The sequence below is a fragment of the Rhopalosiphum padi genome, chromosome 1 (genome assembly GCF_020882245.1).
Source record: "Rhopalosiphum padi isolate XX-2018 chromosome 1, ASM2088224v1, whole genome shotgun sequence".
NCBI classification, from domain to species: Eukaryota; Metazoa; Arthropoda; class Insecta; order Hemiptera; family Aphididae; genus Rhopalosiphum; species Rhopalosiphum padi.
In genome coordinates, this window is record NC_083597.1 from 18,941,623 (window position 1) to 18,961,514 (window position 19,892).

The window sequence follows — 19,892 nt, forward strand, 5'->3', positions numbered from 1 at the left end:
TCTGCAAATCCATTTCTACTCGTACTCTAAACGCATATAAACCGATCTCTAAAGTATACATGCTTACCTATATATTCCTGCGCATCAATTATACATAGTATGTATGCATTGCTAAATATCAGTAACTTGTTAAACAAACTTTTTTGCTAATATTTAAATAAATATATTACCACGAGTTTGATCTGTGGCCCATAATAGTTTTTTTTTTTATTGATCAACAGACGGCGTGTCACAGAGGCAAATCTTCGATAAGACGATACAAGCCAATCAGTTGAACGTTGTGGAAGCTCACGGTATCCTTTTGTTCAGGACCGAAAAGGGTACGTATGTGTTTTATAACGGGGAACAACAGCATAAGACGTGTAGTTGTCTTTTTGAAAACACGCCGTGTTATCACCGGTCGGATAATATCGCTGTCGTTTACGGTTATTATTTTGTGGTTGCAGGGCGTGACAGCAAGATATACGTGTTCAGACTGTCTGAATTCGATGCGGACGTACAGACTGAAGTAAAAAGCAAACCGGACCTCAAAGACCATAAACTAGAACGTACCAGGGGCTGTAGCATGTATGCGATTAGTAAACCCGGCGGTTCGAGGCTCAAAATGGTAAATATATTATGATTATTATAATTATTAAAACATGATACTTTTTTTTCGTAAACAAGACAACGTCTTATTCGATTTTCGTCTTGAGGACTTGATACAATAATGAATCATAGATTTTTTCATAATTTAAATAAAATGTATACTATTTTAAACGAAAACGTATATGATACGATTATATTATAATACATGATACACTTAAAAATTACCATATACAGTGTATTATACACAGTACATTATTTGTATGCAATACGTAATGTCTTGCATAAATTTAAACACAACAATACATTTTTTTGGGGGGGAGGGCAATTCAACAACGCGTAAATGCGACCGCTGACGGCCTGACGCACAACACTACAAACACATATAATAATAATAATGCTAATAGTATAAGTTTGGTTTTTGCGAGTATTTAACCCTGCGATCAAATTACCGGTGATGGACGCGGTTGCCGTAAAAACGGCAAACCGCGTTCGTCATAACTCATAAAGTACATTCACTGTATAATAGACGTTGTTTCTATAACCATAATGTACCTGTATATGAATATATGTATATATTTTTTCGGTAAAATTAATCTCAACATCAGATGCAAAAACAACAACGGTTTTAATATTTATGTTGGTTAATTAAAAGTAAACATTTTTTTGTTTATACCCAAACTATATTATGCACGCATTAATAAGCCACTAATATAAATCGTGTTGCAGTAGATTGTTTTTCCGCGTTAACCGCATACTGCAGATTATACTGGGGGAAATTTTACAGTGCCATAGACGCAACAAAGTGAGAACTATGGAGTGCTTACTGCTTAGCACCATCAAATTTTTTTTATCAACCCCTCTCCCCCTAATCACTTGATTAATTATGTATTTAAACTAGTGCATTAATTTATGTAATGCGATGAATAAAAAAATGGCAACGAACTAGCATGACAAGAAGAATTTTTAAACTTATCACTGTTAAATATTGAAAAATATTTAACAAGTCAATATTAAAAACTGAAAATATTAATAAATTTGCAACTTATAAGACAGAATAATTATTTTAATATAAATAGTATAACTTATTATAAATCTTTTATTTATTACTTTATTAATAATCGATTATTATTAGTATTATTAAAGATATTGTATAAATACGTACAGTCTATATAGTTGCGCCTATGCTACGATCCGTCGTGTACAATAAGGTACTTCTTTATAATTGTTATAAAATATAATAGGTTGGTAGGTACGCATTACAACTATTAAGCGCGTGAGTCGTCCGTATATTATTATACATAATAATATTAGTATGATCAGAAATGTGGTATGTCTATGAAGGGTTGTCTTGCATCCATTTATCACAACTTTGAAATCCTCGGGTTAGTAAGTATATTGTTATAGGTATATTATTATACAAAAAGTTGACATTAATTATACAAGACGTGCAAACGTTTTATTATATATCGTCATCGAGTGACCTATAATACTATGCACTATTAAGTACACGTATACACATTACACTGCACGTCATCGGCGTTATAGCAAGTGACTATTCCTTTATTGTGGTGTTGAATGGCGGTGGCAGTTGGAGAGAGACGTCGAGAGGAGTTTGTACCGTTGTTGCCGAAATTTTGACTGTGGAATGCCTACGACTATGTTGCTCGTATTACCTGCCCCGTATATTATAAAGTTCAGGTACATTATTATCGTATATCATAGAGTAGACAGGTGGACAGGTGATACTCGTTTGATATAATTTTTATACATGTGTGTATACCCTTTATGGTTACAACCCGCAGCGTTTTGAACCAAAACTATCCACCACCTCGTAGGTGGTCCTTATAATTTCGATTTTCTACCCGGCAGGTAATCTGTGTAAACCGCAAACTGACGCTGATGCAATGGAAACACTCGGCTGCCTGGACGGCTTGGTGCCCGGCCAGCGATACGGACACGGTCGAAGGGTTCATGTATCTGAGGGTAAATATAATATTGTGTTGCATAATAGTTATATTATATTTATATTATATATTTTAATTTTATATTTGTTTATATTATCATGTATAAATATACAGGGATAGGTACACAATATTGAAAATGTCATCGGAGCTCATCAGATGTTTAAAAAATAAAAATTTAATTTTTTTTTAAGTCTTCTTAATGTTTGTTAGAATATATTTTGACTAATTATTAGCATTTAAATATAAGTCGTTTATGAAGTTTGTTAGTTAACGAGTGCAAAGTTGTGATCAAAATTTACTTTAGAAGTAAATATTATCTATCTATCTTTGTCGAATTCACTCGATATACATATTCGATAGCTAAATATATTGAATCCTATGCAGACTACATGTATAATATATACCTTAAATTTATATCTTTATAACTATAACTATGAAACTTTATTTACTAGACTTAAATATAATTCCAAACTCTCCCTATTTTGAAAAATTCTAATCATGACACTAGATTGTCACGTAGGTCAGTGCCGCAACAACTACTTAATTGATTTCCCTTGTCAAAAAAGTCTTCTTAGCATCGGCCCCAGGGATCCATTTATATCTATTGTATTCTATAGCAGTGTTTCCCAACTGGTTTTCCACAGAACCTAAGGGTTCCATCAGCCGGTACCAAGGATTCCGTGAGAAATTCGGGAAAATATAAATTAATTAATAATATTTTTTATGTGAATTATGATTCAAACATAGAATAGCTCCAAAAATTATATAGGGGTTCCACAAAACGTTCAAGCTCCTGCAAAGGTTCCACAAGTAAAAGAAGTTGGGAAACACTGTTCTATAGGATACTATATATAACATTATTCATTCAATTAGATTTAGGATTTCGAGTAGACGGATTAAAAATTGATTTGATTTATATGTGTTAACTTTTTTATAATTATTATTAATACTGTTAAAACGGTAAAAAATAAAAACATCTTATCGATTTAAATGTATGATGGATTGTCAAGTTATTTATCGGATAATTAACAAATTTAACTTTTTAATTTAAGTACAACTTTTCATTTTTTATTTCAAAACATTTATTATAATAATAAAAATAAACAACCCAATCTTATTTTATAATTTTGTGTTAAAATAATTGAAAATATATAAATATAGCACTGTTATGTGTAACATTCTAATTGTAAAGTACCTACCTCTAATTTTTAAATTGAATATGCACGTTTCCTTTTCGGATATTATTTGCTTCATGTTTTTAACTCTGGACGTGTTTTTTGTTAATTAATTTTTACAATAAACTGTGGTATATCTTGAGGACTTAATTAGGATTTTATGATCACCACAGTCACGAAAACAAAATAAAGCAATTTTAGTTCCATACCCGTAAATAATATAATATAGCGAGACCTCGTACATTTTCAAACCTTATTAGGTGCCTTTAAAATGCTGGTTGAGACACCGATATACGTTTAAATAACAATTAGTAAATACACTGTATAATATAAAGCTAACTGGAATGCCTACCTCAGGCCATTTTTTAAAAAAGTTTTCTGTGCCTAAATTGACATAGACTTACTACGTGTATAACACTAAAACAAATGGTTAGCTATAGATAGATATAACTACTAAAAATGTATTTTTTAAAAATAAATGTAATTTATAATTATTATAAATAATAAAAGTAAATAAGTAGTTATTGTTATTCTTAAATGTTGAGCGTAACGATAAGTGTATTGGTTTTAAACTATGTGTATTTTTTCATTATTATTATTTTTTTCATAATATAATAAATCAGTTAGTGCTTTTTGAGAAAAATAAGAAGGAAGTTTAAAAGGAAAAATTGCCAGCAGATACTTTTCAAATTAATCTGGAATAATATTTACAGTAATATTAATATATTACTAAATATCCTTAGAAATAGAGGCTGACACATCATCTCCGCTTAGAATCGTTCGTATACAATGATTTATTATTGAATTCAAATTTAACATTTCCATTACAATCCATTACAGTTATCTGTGCTCACTTACGATTTATGTTTAACGCCTTCTACTGTACAGCAAAGCGAATTCCGCGGTTTCGTTACATAATATATTATATTCAAAATCAATATTATCCTGGAATATAATGTTGTGTGATAAAAAATTAAACGTCATTAGATTTTTCTGAACAACGGTTTGTGATGAAACCACAGTTAAGATTTATTTTGCCTTCGGTTAGTTCATGTATTATGGTATATACAGATCGAGTGTCCCGTGAGAATTTACCCATTGCGGTATCTCCCGAAATAATGGAAATATTATAATTATGTTTTTTAAAGACTCACAGGAACAAGCACTACAAGTATTTCATATTTTAATTTAATTTAACTATTTTGGTAAAAAGTTAAAAAATATATTTTTTTTTTTAATTCGAAAATAGCTATTTTTTAGAGTTTTTTTCTAGAAATTTTGATGTTTCAACATTTTATTTTCATTAACATCGTGATTTTCCATATTTTTTTATTTTGAGAATATTTCTGTATTATTAATTATTATATGAGCATGAGGCCATGGGCCCGCGGGCCACATGTTTGATAACTCTGGCACTGTATAGTATTAAATAATTCACAATTTTTCTGAAATCTAGAAAAAATATTTAAAATCATAAGATAAATGAAAATAAATGTTAAAACGTCAACATTTTCAGAAAAATAAACCACAAAATGGCTATCTTCGATTTTTTTTTAAATAATTAAATAAAAAATTATTTTCTAACTTTTTTACCACAACATTAAATAAAATATGAAATACTTGTAAGCCTTGTCCCCGTGAGTCTCTTAAAAAACAAAATTATAATATCTCTATTATTTCATGAGATATCGCGATGTGTAAATCTTCACGAAACACTGTATATAATATATACTATTCTTTCTCTGATAGGATTGAGTAATCATTTAAAGTAGGGGAGGTTTGGTTTTCCAACTATTGGGAGGAGAGAATAGATATTTACTAAATAATGGACTGGCGTACGTGGGCAGCGATTGATAATACATTCATTATTTTCATGTTATTCAGGAATTCCAAATTGCCGAACAGCCATCGATCATAACGTTAATTGAGTCAGCGGTCGGTGGTAACTCGGACACGTGCAGTATATGCGTCGGATATAAACATCAGTTCGACATCATCACCGATGGGTCGGGCACCGCACAACGGTTGTTTGCCGTTCAAGAAGGCACCAAAGCTCACCTGGTGTCAGCCACCGATCTCTATGAGGACGAGGAGCCCGAATTGCTGTTGTGCTATAACAGTAATGACTTTTTTTTATCGTTCACACATTTTTTTAACACCCACATAAACACATAAACTTACACTCACTTACAAAAGTATAACGTCCATCCATTTTCTCAGTTGACATTTTGATTTTTATAAAGCTCGTTTCATTCAGGCACGTGCCAGGATTTTATTTTATTTTATCTTTATTTTTTTACATGGTTAATAAGCAAAACCTTTTATTTTTAATTTTAAAAGAATTTGGGGGGCATGAACCATGCTTGATTTAAATTATATTTTATCAATCCGAATATTTTATTAATTCATTTGAATATCGAATATGAACTTAAACGAATATAGTAGATAATCTAGTAAGTTAAATACCACCTATTGTATATTATAGTACGTGTGTGTCACTAAATACTTTTTTCAAACTAAAAAATATCTGAAAACTATAATATATAATTATTATTTAGGTATTTTATTTGTGGCCGCTGCCATCATTTCACATAACTATTCTTGAAAATAATCCCTAGTGACATATTATATTGTTCGCTGTACACATCCATGTAATATACCTGTATGTATGGATATATAGAATGTGCTATGCTTCTTTTGTACAATGCAGTATTTCCAAATAAAAAAATCTCTGCAAGCCTTAATTTAAAATTTTCAATGTAATACCTACGTTATAAACATAATTTGTTTATATAATATACTATTAGTTACGATTTTATAATATACAAAATAATTTAATGTTTAATAACACATAAACATATGAGTTTTAATATAGGTGTTTTTACTCAGTCCCCATTATTTAGCGGCGTACCTCGTTACCTATAAAGTTTGAATAGGTCCGCAAATATACTCCGATTTATTTAGAAAAATTATTCCCCTCGGCGTGCGCCATATTTTTCAATTTGAAAAAATAAAATAAACTCACTTAAACTTTATAATGATAAAATATAATTTATCGGTGGGCGTACATTATTATATCGGAGGTGCGATATAGCGTGTCAATTAACCATCTCGTCTCTCACCAGGCAACACAATTCATCCTGACCGTATCACGCACACGCTACAGTAAAAAAAAAACACCGATAACACCTATAATACTACAAAGCATATGTATAGGAAATACCTATTGCCTTTTTATATAATTCAAGATAATCCATTTAATCAGATACGCTAATTTATTAAGTGTAAATCGTCTTGGGATATTTAAATAGTATTTATAGTGGTTTAAAAAATACGAGGTGCTCCGTAAGTTTTCACTGTTATAGCAAGAGTCATACTTCATACTACTCGTACTCATATACTATAGTCAATAGTCATAGATACTTCGAAATATACTTATGAACAAAAAAAATTCGTTCGTTATATATCGATATTTTCCAAACTGACATTGTTTTAGTATTCTATTCTAAATAAAAAAATGAAAATTATAGATTAAAATTGTTTAAAAAAAATGTTTTCTTAGAATATCATTATCTCAAACATTTATTTCTAAAATTACAAAAATTGACAGAAAATTAATATTTCCATTTAAATAAATAGCCTTATACGGCTGTAAATACCATATACATATTATACCTATAAAACATTTTTGTATAGTTATTTTATTATTTATATATTATATTAATATATGTTTATCGCATGTATACATATTATGTATTATGTTGTTCACATATTTTAACGAGTCTATTATGATTTAAGGCATTGTTTACGATAAACTTATTTATTGGTATTTGTATATAACTATAACATTAAAAAATGTTAATTGTTTAATTACATTTCGGTATAATTTATTTTTATATTTTTGTTCAACCAAAAAAGTTATTTTTTTTTTTTTGATAATTTTTACCACTTCCTCCTTATTGCAATTTTCTTTACAACACGACATTGTAATTAACGTTTAAAGTAATATAGTATTAATTTATACTTCAATAGGTGCTTATTTTACTATTTTATATTTAAATACGAGTATTAAATGTTGCCAAATTTGAAAACCTATCAAGAACAAAAAAAAATGTAATATACTTTTCAATTGATCATCACAAGCGCTCACACATACATACACACTTACATACGCACACACCAAATTACTATACGCTCGTATATGTCACGTATACATTTAGATGAAATTCCACGTGTTTAAATTCATTACAGGTTCTATATATGATCTATTCACGTTTGAATTCTTTCTAGTATACTAATATGAGCTGTATAATGAGTTTATAATTAATTCCGCACATCGTGTTTTACAGACACTTGTCATTTTCAAAAACTCAGTGAGACAAACAATACAACCGAATTTGATTTCCATTGGAATTCCATTCCGAAGGACATAGGTAATTATAATGAATCATTTGTATGGTAAACCGTCTCTATAAGCGACGCGTCTAATTAAGCATAGTGTTTTAGCGTTTCGGTGAAAAGTCAAACTTTACAAGACAGCGAAATCGTTCAGTCAAGTTCTGTGGTTTGAACGTCTGACGGTTTCTATATGTTATTATATATTTTTTTATCCCCCTGACGTCACATTTCACGGTTTCATTTTAACGACAAGCAAACTCTTTTTTTTATGTTTTATCAGCTAAGTAATATTATACATTTAAACATAAGTTATAGATAAATATTACCTATATTGAACGATCATATATATTCTATACTCATACATTATTCACAATATGATTTTTTTATGAATAATTTTTCATTTAAAAAAACTTTCTTGAACAGAATCGAATTGCTGATTTTCAGTCTTGAGTAATACTAGTGCAGCCAGTTTTTCGGATATTTAAACTTTAATCTGGAAAATGTCCGAAAAATCTGATATTCCAAACGTTTGAATGTATTATTTTAATTTAGCAAATTATCTATAGCTGAATAACTGAAATAGATTGTATTATTGTTCATATTGTTTGAACCCCCTGGAATAAGAAATTTCCCGTGCTTTTAGGTCGTAATTATAACGTAATATCATTATTATTATTATTATTATTATTTTAAATATTAAACATAAATGTACCTTACAGAGAATTTTACTTTGATATTAAAAAAAAAAATGATTCGTATTTCCGCAGTTTGTTCTTTCCCATACATCATAGCATTTACCACGGATACAATGGAAATCAGACTTATAATCAATGGCAATTTAGTTCAAACTATGGCTATGCCAAAACTAAAATTAATTTGTTCCAAGGTAAAGTAATCAAATATATAATTTTTTTTAAACAAAAACCTAACCAAATTATTGGTATTTATTATTTAATTATTGTAATTATTATTTTTTAACATAGAACGACATATATTTTGCAACTACTGCTCCGGAATTTTTCCACGGGAAAATGGAAAGACTGCAAATGGACCAACAAAAAGCCGAACGAGAGAGCATGTCGCCGCCTGCTTCGCCGCATTGTAAATATAATGTTTATTAGGTTATACAGTTAATGAAATAGGTACAGAAGTTTTGGCATAATATGATAAATTATATCAAAAAGGAAAAAATCAGAAAAAGACCTGGTATAATTTTTATGTTATGGCCTATAGATATTATAGGTACCTATAATAATATAATTGCAAATTTGCAACATTTCAGTCGTTTGAAGTTTGAATACACACTTTATTCAGTGATAGTTTAACCATAAAGTGCAGGACTCACATTCAAACGAAACAATAAATAAATAATGTTGTACAATAATATACAACCCATCCTTACCTACACTCTTGCGTTTTTCAACAAAAAATAATAAATAATTTCATAAGTTAGTCTAAATGTATATTTACAGTTAATATGAACGATAAACGAACGAACAAGGCTTAACATTTTCATTGTAATGTCTAACTGTGTTGGGTGGTCAAAGTAATGGGAATTTTCACTGAACACATTAAACAACTCTTAAATAAAATAAACCAAAGGTTATGTAGGAAAACTTGAATTTTAACATCAAAGGTTAGGTTATACAGTAGTTGTGTACAGAACGTAATTCATCTATACCTATTCTCATATACCTTATTTAAATAAAAAGTATCAAATCAGTATTTCTTTGTCCTTAAAATTGATTTAATACTACTGAACATACTTATACAATGTTGTATTTACATTATTTGATCAATAAATAAAGACCCGCGGCGACCGTGGGTCTTCGTTTCGAGGGTCTAGAGAAAATACATTTCGATTTGTATTGTACACCGTTAAAACTTAATTCAAAATTGACTTCAATTAATTTGAAATATTTTATAAATTCTGCAAAGTTTATTTAGTGATATGCTTTTTGATAAAATAATAATAATATATTAATAAACAATAACAAATAACATCGAAATATTGTATAAGTACTTAGGTACTATGTATAGAGACCAAAATGTGATTAAACAGTTTTGACAATAATAGTGAAAACAAAATAAATTTGAGTATATTTTATTTTAGTTATATTTTGAAAATATTTTATTAACATACCACCGTATAACAGGCAAAAATATATGTATTTATTGCTCTACCGTCTCTTGATTAAAACCGACAATAGGTATTCAAAGACTGTTATTTTGGTTACATGGTCGAGATTGAAAAAGTATACATATTTTACAAGGTTCTTTTGTTTTTTTGTGTATCATAAAACGAAAAAACAGTAGTAAGAGTAATAATTAATGTTTGGACAAGCCATAGAATTTTTACTGCTCGTATACATACGTAAAAAATCCTGTGTTCATTTGATTTCCCCTGTTCTAGTGATAGCCTATTTTCGAGAGAAATCGTATTGCACTTTTACAGTTGCGCGTATCTGTATATTATTACTTAAATATTTGTTCGGTAGTATTTAACATTAACATAATAGAGTACAATATAAACAACGTCTTAATTATTAACTATTCGATTAGCAACAAAATCATAATGCTATTTAAATAATACGATGTTCACATTTTATATACTTATAAATATAAATAATAAATAATAATAAAATACATCTTGGTAACCAAGCACGGATTAAGATAATTTTGGGCTCGGTGCCAAAGAATTATGGGGGCCCATAACCTTAATTAAAATATTGGTGACCCACAAAAAAAATTATATTCATAAATTTATTTCTTACTTTTTTAAATACAAAAATATTAATTTGTATAAATTATTATACATATGTTTCTTTTAATATATATGAAATATACTATTATTATTGTATATCCAAATATTTCTGATTTAATAAAAAAAAAACGTACTATTCACCAGGCGCCCACTATTATTTGATACCCGTTGTGGATGCCCCCCTGGCCCCCCTGCTCCTCTTAATCCGGGGTTGTTGGTAACAACGGCAATAACAATTCGGAAAATAAGTCCACATTAGTTAAACTATCAAAACTGTATTTAATAAGCATGGCCTAAAAATAATTATTGCCATAAATGTAAAGCCATATTGAATATTTTAATGAAATATTTTTTCATAAATAAAAAATTATACTGAATAACTTAAAAAAAAATAACTCCACTCATTCTGATTCATATATATAAATTATAAAAAAACGTGCATAATATGAAGCATATAAGATTTCGATCGATTTCAGCTACTTAAAAAATGTCGATGTGAAACTTAAACTTTGCATTTTGAATGCAAAACAATAAAACCGTTTGAACCGAATAATCAATTGCTATGTTCAGAATTTTAATGTATGATTTCCATAACATCTAAACATATAATAAAAACCTGTGACTAACTTGACCTACTCGCTTTTTTGTTCTTTTTCTGTTTTCTATGAAAATAATGTATCTGGTGTATAATAATTGTAATACTGTAAGCACAGGCGCATTTATATTATAATATATACGGACATATTTATCGATTGGAACGAAGCTTGGGTGGATACCGTCTTTTTCTCGTAAACAAAGATTTATCCCACCATTGTGGGACTAAGCCTATGTAGACATATAGTGCTAGGAAAATAAACTATAATATTTGAATGTATATTTTGATTTTGGATTTAAAGATATAATTTAGGTTGTCTCGATTTTCAAATCGTTTAATGATTATTTAATAATTAAATAATAACATATCTAATTAAGTAATCAATTATTTACTAAGTCTAGGTACAACTTTAGAATTTTATAAACTTGTTTTATTCATGATTCGAGTACCTATTATTTGTTTAAAATTGTTTAATAAAATATGAAACATAAATAATTAATTAAATATAACTCATTACGATTATTCGATACATCAAAAAAATAAACTTATGAAAATCCAAATCATCCGGATATCTGACAAATTTGATCCACGTACCTCTATGATATAACTAAATACTGTTTGCACAAACATAAAAATATTATATTACTCGGCAATTAGTGTCCGTAGAACATGAATAATTTGTGACGTTTAAATTATAATTTCAGACGCTTTATGTTTTCAGTGTCTCCGGAAACGAAACCGCTTCGCCTTTATCGGATACCTTTGAACGCACTCACCGGCGTGGTCGGCCCATATGACCGGAAGTGCGTCAACGAGGCCGACGACTCGAACGAGAATAAGGCCGTCGAAAACCTCAAACTGTCGGAGAGCAAATCCCGGACGTCGGCGAGCAGAAGTTGCACAGCCTCGCCAACGACTGGCCTCAACACGACTAATCTGATGCTGCACAAGACATAAACGTTCCAGCGGTCATTACTCGCAATATAAAATATAAATACAAAAATACCTTAACGCGTAAACCTACATAATATTTAAAAAAAAAAAATTGTTGTTACCACGCATTCCTCGGTGGCATATTCAAGCGGCCGTCCGCCACCGCTTCAACGGTGTTGTCCGCAAACCCAATGAGAAGACTTTTTTAATTTAATTTAAAAAAATATTAACTTCATTCCCAACACCCATACGAATATCGTACCTATATTATAATATACTACCATCGTGGAGGAGGATCGCGTCATATATATCATAATACGGTATCAATGCTGATCAAGTGCATTCGTACCAAAATTGCTTAGATATGCTACCTACTGCAGTTATTTAATACACCTATTATTATTAAGATTATTATTATAAGCTAAATATTATTATCTAATAATCCTTCTATATTATATATAAAATATGCATTTACCGTTTGAATTTAGAAAACACAAAACAACGCATAAAATAAATAAATATTTAAGTACTATATTTCATTACATTACAATGCATTGAATCGTTGCGAATCACTGACTTACGAAAAAGACTTCGACCCATTTCACTGCATATTTTCCAGTATAGTGTATCAAAAGCATACACGTATTCTGATTATTTTTTACATTTTAAGAGTACTTACCTATGTAATATATGATGACATTTTGTAACACGCAATACTTTACTCTGTCACTTTGATAAATACTCCTCGTCTCTTTATTAGTTAAAACCTTAAAATATTGACAACTTCAAATTTCCTCTTTTGATATTTTTAAATACACGAAATTCGTAAATATTCTAGAGATCTCTTTATTATAGCCTTTATTTGTACCCCAAATTAAATTTATCGACCCGGTTAATGTCAACCATTATTTTTAATTCTTAAAACGTGATCAGATATATTTTTATTATTATTTGATTTATGATTGGAATACTGTTAAAATGTTAAATTGTAATGAGTGTAGTATAATACATACTAACGTGTTAAAAGTAATATTCGACAAATTAAGGCGCATCCCCTATAATCTTATTTAAAAACTATACTTATAAAATATTTTCTGGATTAAAAAGTAGTTCCACGTATTAAAATAAAAACAAATGTGAAAATGTTTACTTCAAATATGTTAGATATATTATACAGAACGAATATATTTAAAACTCTTTTAACGTTGTTAAGTATAATTTTGTGTAGGATGTTAAGCATGACGAATTTTGCAAGTTAAAAATTATCATCCCTTATTACGTATATTGTTATACACACCGCATCAAATTCAATATAACATTATAAATACATTCCGTTCTTTATATTGTACTGTATAAGATTATGGAGGGAAAAATTGTTTTCTATTTTTGTTAATTACATAATAATTAGATATATTATCTTATTTGGTTTAATTAGTAATATTAAATTTAATTATTTATTATTACCGTTATTATATCGTTTCGTCGTCAAATTACTCGACAAAGGGCTACGAATATAATATATATACACAATAATACATAAAAATACTATCAAATAAAAAATTACAATAATATTTATAAAGATTAATTTTGGATTTGTATCAGATTGTCTATACACATAAAGTTCCGCTCACGAATATTGACCGCGCATATTGTTTCACTCGAACTCACGGGTATTTTTTGGTTTAAGTGCGCATGTGGTTGAAAATATTTAATACCCGTGCTCAATATTTTTAAATCCCCTGGTACTTTAAAAATATTATTTAATATGTTTTAAAATTTTTAATTTAAATGCAACAAACGTGTATTTTCAAAATAATTCTTTAAAAAAATAAATTCTATAAGACGGAATTACCTGCTACTGTTATACTTTTGTCTTATATGAAAACTTTTCTGTGCTCTAACTTCCGGTGCCCAATTTCTTAACAACACGCGAACATATTAATATTAATTCTAGTTGAAATAAAAAATATTTATGAAGTCGGATAAGGTTAAACAGTTAATATCTTTATCGCACTCAACGTCGGCGGAATCTAATTGATTGTAAATGCTTAACACTGCAGTGCACGTACATTTTGAACATTGTTATCTTTTTCTCATAATTGTACCTCGGTGCTTACAAGTTATAACTTTGGACTTACCCAACCCTATATTATTCTGTCTTCCGCAAACAGAATTCGTCTCTGATCGATTTTACAACAAAATTCGCATTCGAAAAACAATATAACCACTCGTATACACGTCTATCGGACATTCGGATATATAATTGGTTTTCGAAATCTCATCCGAATAAAAAACGACTTCATTATACTACACAATATTTTTTTGTCGGAAATTAATACGAAATCGACAAACTCTAATTCGACGCTGTTGTAAAACGCGGCATTATGTTTTCGAGATCACAGTTATTATGATTATTTTCAACTCCCCCCCTTCCGAAGGAGATCGATCCATCCTCTACCACCACTCCGAACATCATGTACAACACCGCCGTGGTTTTCAAAGCATACGTCGTACCTGAACATTCTTTTCCCGAGGCAGTCCCTGTCCCCGAATACTAATTTTCAAATACCAAATATTTCTCGAGCTACTTACACACAACTATTGAGCTGCAGATTACATACTTGCTCGTTCACGACCATATACATATATTATCGTCAGGGGTTTGTTATTATGATTGAAAATAAGAAAACCCACCAAAGTTACGTGCATAATACCGTATTGAAATCATTTCGTTTTCATTTTTTGATATCTCGAGCGTGTTATATTAATATTTTTCGTCCGACTGAATTATTATTATTATTCATTACTATATGCATACTATATATACTTATAATACTATTAATACTAAACACAACTCTATACAGGTAATTCTATATTATAATATTATAGATTAATTTATTTAAATGTGACGACCACATGTAAGTCACATATTATTTACGCGGTAATCGTACATAAAATATTACGTTTCGCGTGGGGTTATAACTTATCTATAAACTGCAGTGACCGTACACGTAATAAGGTGTGTACTGAGCCCTTGTTCAAATTTCAGGCATCTTTTTCCTTTTTTTCTTGTCGAAAACCAAAATTTATATCGATCCGTGGTTTTAACAAACAAGCCCGAATACAGGGAGGGGGTAAAGTAGAATCATTTTTTATCATTAAAATAATAATAAAATAAATAATGTATTTTAAAAAATTTACCCCCCCTCCCAAAAGAATTGATCCTGAATACGTGTTTGTTAACGAACAGTTTTTTTTTAACAGAAACCAAATGCCTGTAAAAATAAAATGTTAAGTAAATACTAAATAAATAAATACGTAAATACGGCCCGTAAAATTTGGTGTTCGCCTTCCACCACAACAGTTCTGTAGAATTTCAGCGACGACGATATCAGAGAAACTGCTATTGGATATACCCGAATCGCGTATATTATTACAGGGACAATATAACTATTGACCCACATAATCCAACCACTTTTGAAGGCATTTAATAATTATTATGGCATAAAATCGTGGCTTTTCCGTTTGATGGATTAAATGGATAAAATACGGTTTTATCCGACGAAACCAGACAACATAAATCACGTGACACACGTGTGTCCACGTAGTATTAACAGGCACGCATTTCTAAAATTTCGAATTTCTCTGTATAAGTACTTATTCCATTTCTTGAAATCGACTTTTGACAGATAATCATTGTAATACACGTCCGACACAGAAATCCGTATCCTTCGTACCTCCACACAGGGTTTCAACCTATGTAAATTTATACCTTAAGGATTTCTATGATTTTTTTTAAATGTTTAAAGTTACCTATATATATATAATATATATTATACTAATTACTAATATTATGTGAATATTTACACGATTTATGCGTTGTTATTCTGTCGGTGACATGCCCGTCGAGTGCAGCGCAGTGGTCGAAACTTTATATATTTTATATTATAATAATAATTATTAAATAATATTAGTTTATAAAAGAAAATCTATCTTTCCAGTTATAGTGTTGGGAACGGGTCCTGGTATAACAAATATAAAATATAGTTATTATTATTATTATTATTATTATTATGTATATGTGTGACAAAATTATCATATCGTTTATCTAGTAAGTATAATTATGGCCGTATAAATACTTAGGTATAACCTAACCTATCAAGTAGAGTTTAGCGATATGATTATTGTGCGGTGTCAATAAAAATGCGAATAGGTACAATATTGAAAATTAAAATATAATTTAAAACCATTAAAACTAATAAATGCGCATATCATCTCATCGAGTGGCAGTGTATAAATTCTATTTTGAATTTATCGTATTCATATATTATAGTGGAATATTCCGATACTGCAGGTATATATGTATAGACATTTACAGGTTATGTTAATTTATTATTTCCATAGCAGTACCTATTTCAAATAATATTTGACAATATATACAGGGTGATATCCTTTGACATCAGACACCCTCACCAGCATCACCCTTTAATAATACAATTATTCAAAATTTCCAATTTTGATTTTTTAGAATTTTTAAATAAGTACCTATAAAATACCATATTTTAAGATATTTAGATTTATTATATGACTTAAGAAATGTCCTGTGAGAAATCAACTATTTTTTCATATGAGAATCAAATTTTTTTATTGCTAAGCAGATTTTTTTTTAAATTATTATACTTTATTAAGACTAATATTCCTTAGTTATAACTAAATATCAAATATAAAATAAATGTAAAATATAATCTAATACTTATTAAATATATTAATTATAATACTCGGACAATTTTTTACAAATATTATTAACACATAACTCATTCTTATTATTATTTTCAAATAATTACATAAAGTTTAATAATTAAAAAACTATACTCATTAAAATTAAAATTTATTAAGGTAGGTACATCAAAATTTGAAAAAAAAATCATCTGCTTAACAACGTATCTACAGTAAAAATAGTTGTTCTCGTATGAAAACATGAAATTGTATAGCTACAGAACAATTCCTAAATGCTATAAAAATGCTATTTATTTTAAAATATGGCATGGAAATAGGATAAGTACCTACTCAATAATTCCAAAATTCAGGATTTTAGTGAATTTTTTATCAAAGAAAAAATGGGCATATTATTTGGGCACATGTGACATATCCACATTTGACGTGTGAATACCACATATAAATTCACGGTATTTCAAATATTTTACCGGTAAAATGAGTACCTACCTATAATTGACCAGTCCAATCCTTACAGTAGCCACTCGACGTTATGACATTTTAGATAATATTGTAACCGATATATATTTTTGACTTATTGTGTGTTTAAATGTTTAGGAGTACCTAATATAAGATACATATGTTATGTTTTAATCAAAATCAAAGTCAATTTTTTTCCATATTAGACTATTATATTATAGTGTTATTACTTATTACTGTTATTGTAATAAATAGTTTTACATTTACTTATATTATATTCCAATATACGATTATTTTTTTTTTCGTTCGATGATAACGTTTATCTCGAACTGATGTTTGTTACCATAATATATACGTTTTCTACGTTTTCTTTGTAAATCGGTGACTTACCGATATTACTTGCGTCGTGCTAGAGAGAGTACAGCATAAACGTTATTAAAGTATAAAAGAATAACAATAATTTATATCAGTTGTTATTTTGAGTTGTGTACTTATAAAAGTTATGAACCTTGTTATGTCATATTTATTTACTTACCTTTATTGAATAATATGATTTGTCTACATTTTATTTACCATGTTATTAAATTAAAATAATAAAGATACCAATTATCAAGAAAAGATTAAGGAACTTATATTATACATAATACCTATATAATATTATAATTATAACACTATTATACATTTATTATACATTATATAATATATATGTATATATATTATATATATAAATAAATATTGTACTAATATTATTATTAAAAATAAATTTCAAAAGCTGATATATTTAATTATGAAATATTGGCCAGCTGATTTTATACGTGTTATGAACAATTATCTCTTTAACAAGCTCGATATACCTAATTGCGATTTTTTTTTTTTTGGTTAAACGTTACATGATCTATGATCATGTTTACTCATAACTCAAATTCAATTATATAATAGATATTTGGCTTAAAAAAAGATTGCGTTCATTTCAAAATAGATATACACTATACACTATACAGATATCTAAATCGAACAAGAACCGGTCGGTTGTTTACGGTGTGTACCTACGTCAAATGTCAATAATAGTAATTAATAATGCTCAAACATCAAATTTCGAAGTGAACGTAATCGTACCGACTAAACAACTCATCGATATTTGTACAAACGTATGGCTTATAATCATGTAACTCTTTTTATCTCTTACCGTTATACTTCAGCTGCGGTAAAACAGTAGTTTTCAAAATTGAAAAATTATAAAATCATATTTCAGAATCTCTATGTCACAACAAAGACCAAATCATAATCAAGTCCATTTTCAAATTAAAAAGTCTAATAGTAATATCTCAGACATTCTTTTCACAAATTTAATACTCTTAATTGGATAAAATACTTTATTTAAACAAATTGAACTTTTGTATCTCTTCGAACGCACCACCACGAGTCCAACTGCACAGATCGACGTACGGTTCAAAAGTTTTTAATACTAATAGTGAAAAATAATAACAATGTTCCGCATTGGCAAGTCCGTGTGATGAATCTGACATAATTACAACATTAGAATTTGATGACATTGTAAACAACTTTTTGTTAACTTAGTCAAGAATAAAGTTTTTAAAAATTCATTATTTTTAAAAACTGCTTTAAAAAAATATTACAATGAAAAGTTGATTTATACAATCATTAGTTTCTGTTATAATATACTAATATAGCTAGGTATTGTTTTTTATTTAAAAATATTTAATAAAGAAATATTAACGATATTTTTAATTTATATTTTTTTTGTTCATGGGTCAACAATTTGTTAATTTTATATGTTGAAAATTTGACTCAATTATGTTACTCTAGGTAAACAAGGAGGCAAGTCTATAAATATATCCCACCCACATCCTCCATCAACAGAATTTTTGTTTATATCAATATTTAGTCAAGAAGTAGGTACTATTTCTGTTCAAGTGTCAGCTACCATTTGGTCATCAGAAAAGCTTTTTCAAATGATTGATTAACATTCAGAAGATTATTAGGATTTAGGATGATCAATTTTAATCTATGGAAACGATTTTGTATTATGTTGTGATGAATTTTAGCTACTTAATCCATACAATTTAATTATCATTATGATTTAAAATTATATAATCATAATTCGATTGTTAATAATTCAGCAATATTCACAAGTTTTAATAAGAATAAACATGATTTATTAAGATTCTTTATTGGGTATATATATATGTATAATTTTTTTGGTAGCAGTTGGACGATATTTTAATAAAACTAATAGTTTAGGGGTATACATAAAAAATAAC

General features: G+C 28.5%; 1 protein-coding gene across 4 annotated transcripts in view; it reads left to right on the plus strand.

Annotated features, from left to right (window-relative positions):
* Positions 1 to 18,228, plus strand: part of LOC132918880 (GTPase-activating Rap/Ran-GAP domain-like protein 3) — a 327,934-nt gene extending 309,706 nt beyond the window's left edge. For all 4 annotated transcript variants that reach the window (XM_060980221.1, XM_060980248.1, XM_060980231.1 and 1 more), the window contains 8 exons: positions 222 to 320; positions 447 to 607; positions 2,458 to 2,571; positions 5,612 to 5,846; positions 8,077 to 8,160; positions 8,893 to 9,011; positions 9,109 to 9,226; positions 12,206 to 18,228. In XM_060980221.1, the coding sequence (XP_060836204.1) occupies positions 222 to 320; positions 447 to 607; positions 2,458 to 2,571; positions 5,612 to 5,846; positions 8,077 to 8,160; positions 8,893 to 9,011; positions 9,109 to 9,226; positions 12,206 to 12,441 (1,166 nt within the window). In that variant the 3' untranslated portion in view covers positions 12,442 to 18,228. The remainder of the gene's footprint in view (positions 1 to 221; positions 321 to 446; positions 608 to 2,457; positions 2,572 to 5,611; positions 5,847 to 8,076; positions 8,161 to 8,892; positions 9,012 to 9,108; positions 9,227 to 12,205) is intronic.
* The last annotated feature ends 1,664 nt before the right edge of the window (positions 18,229 to 19,892 follow it).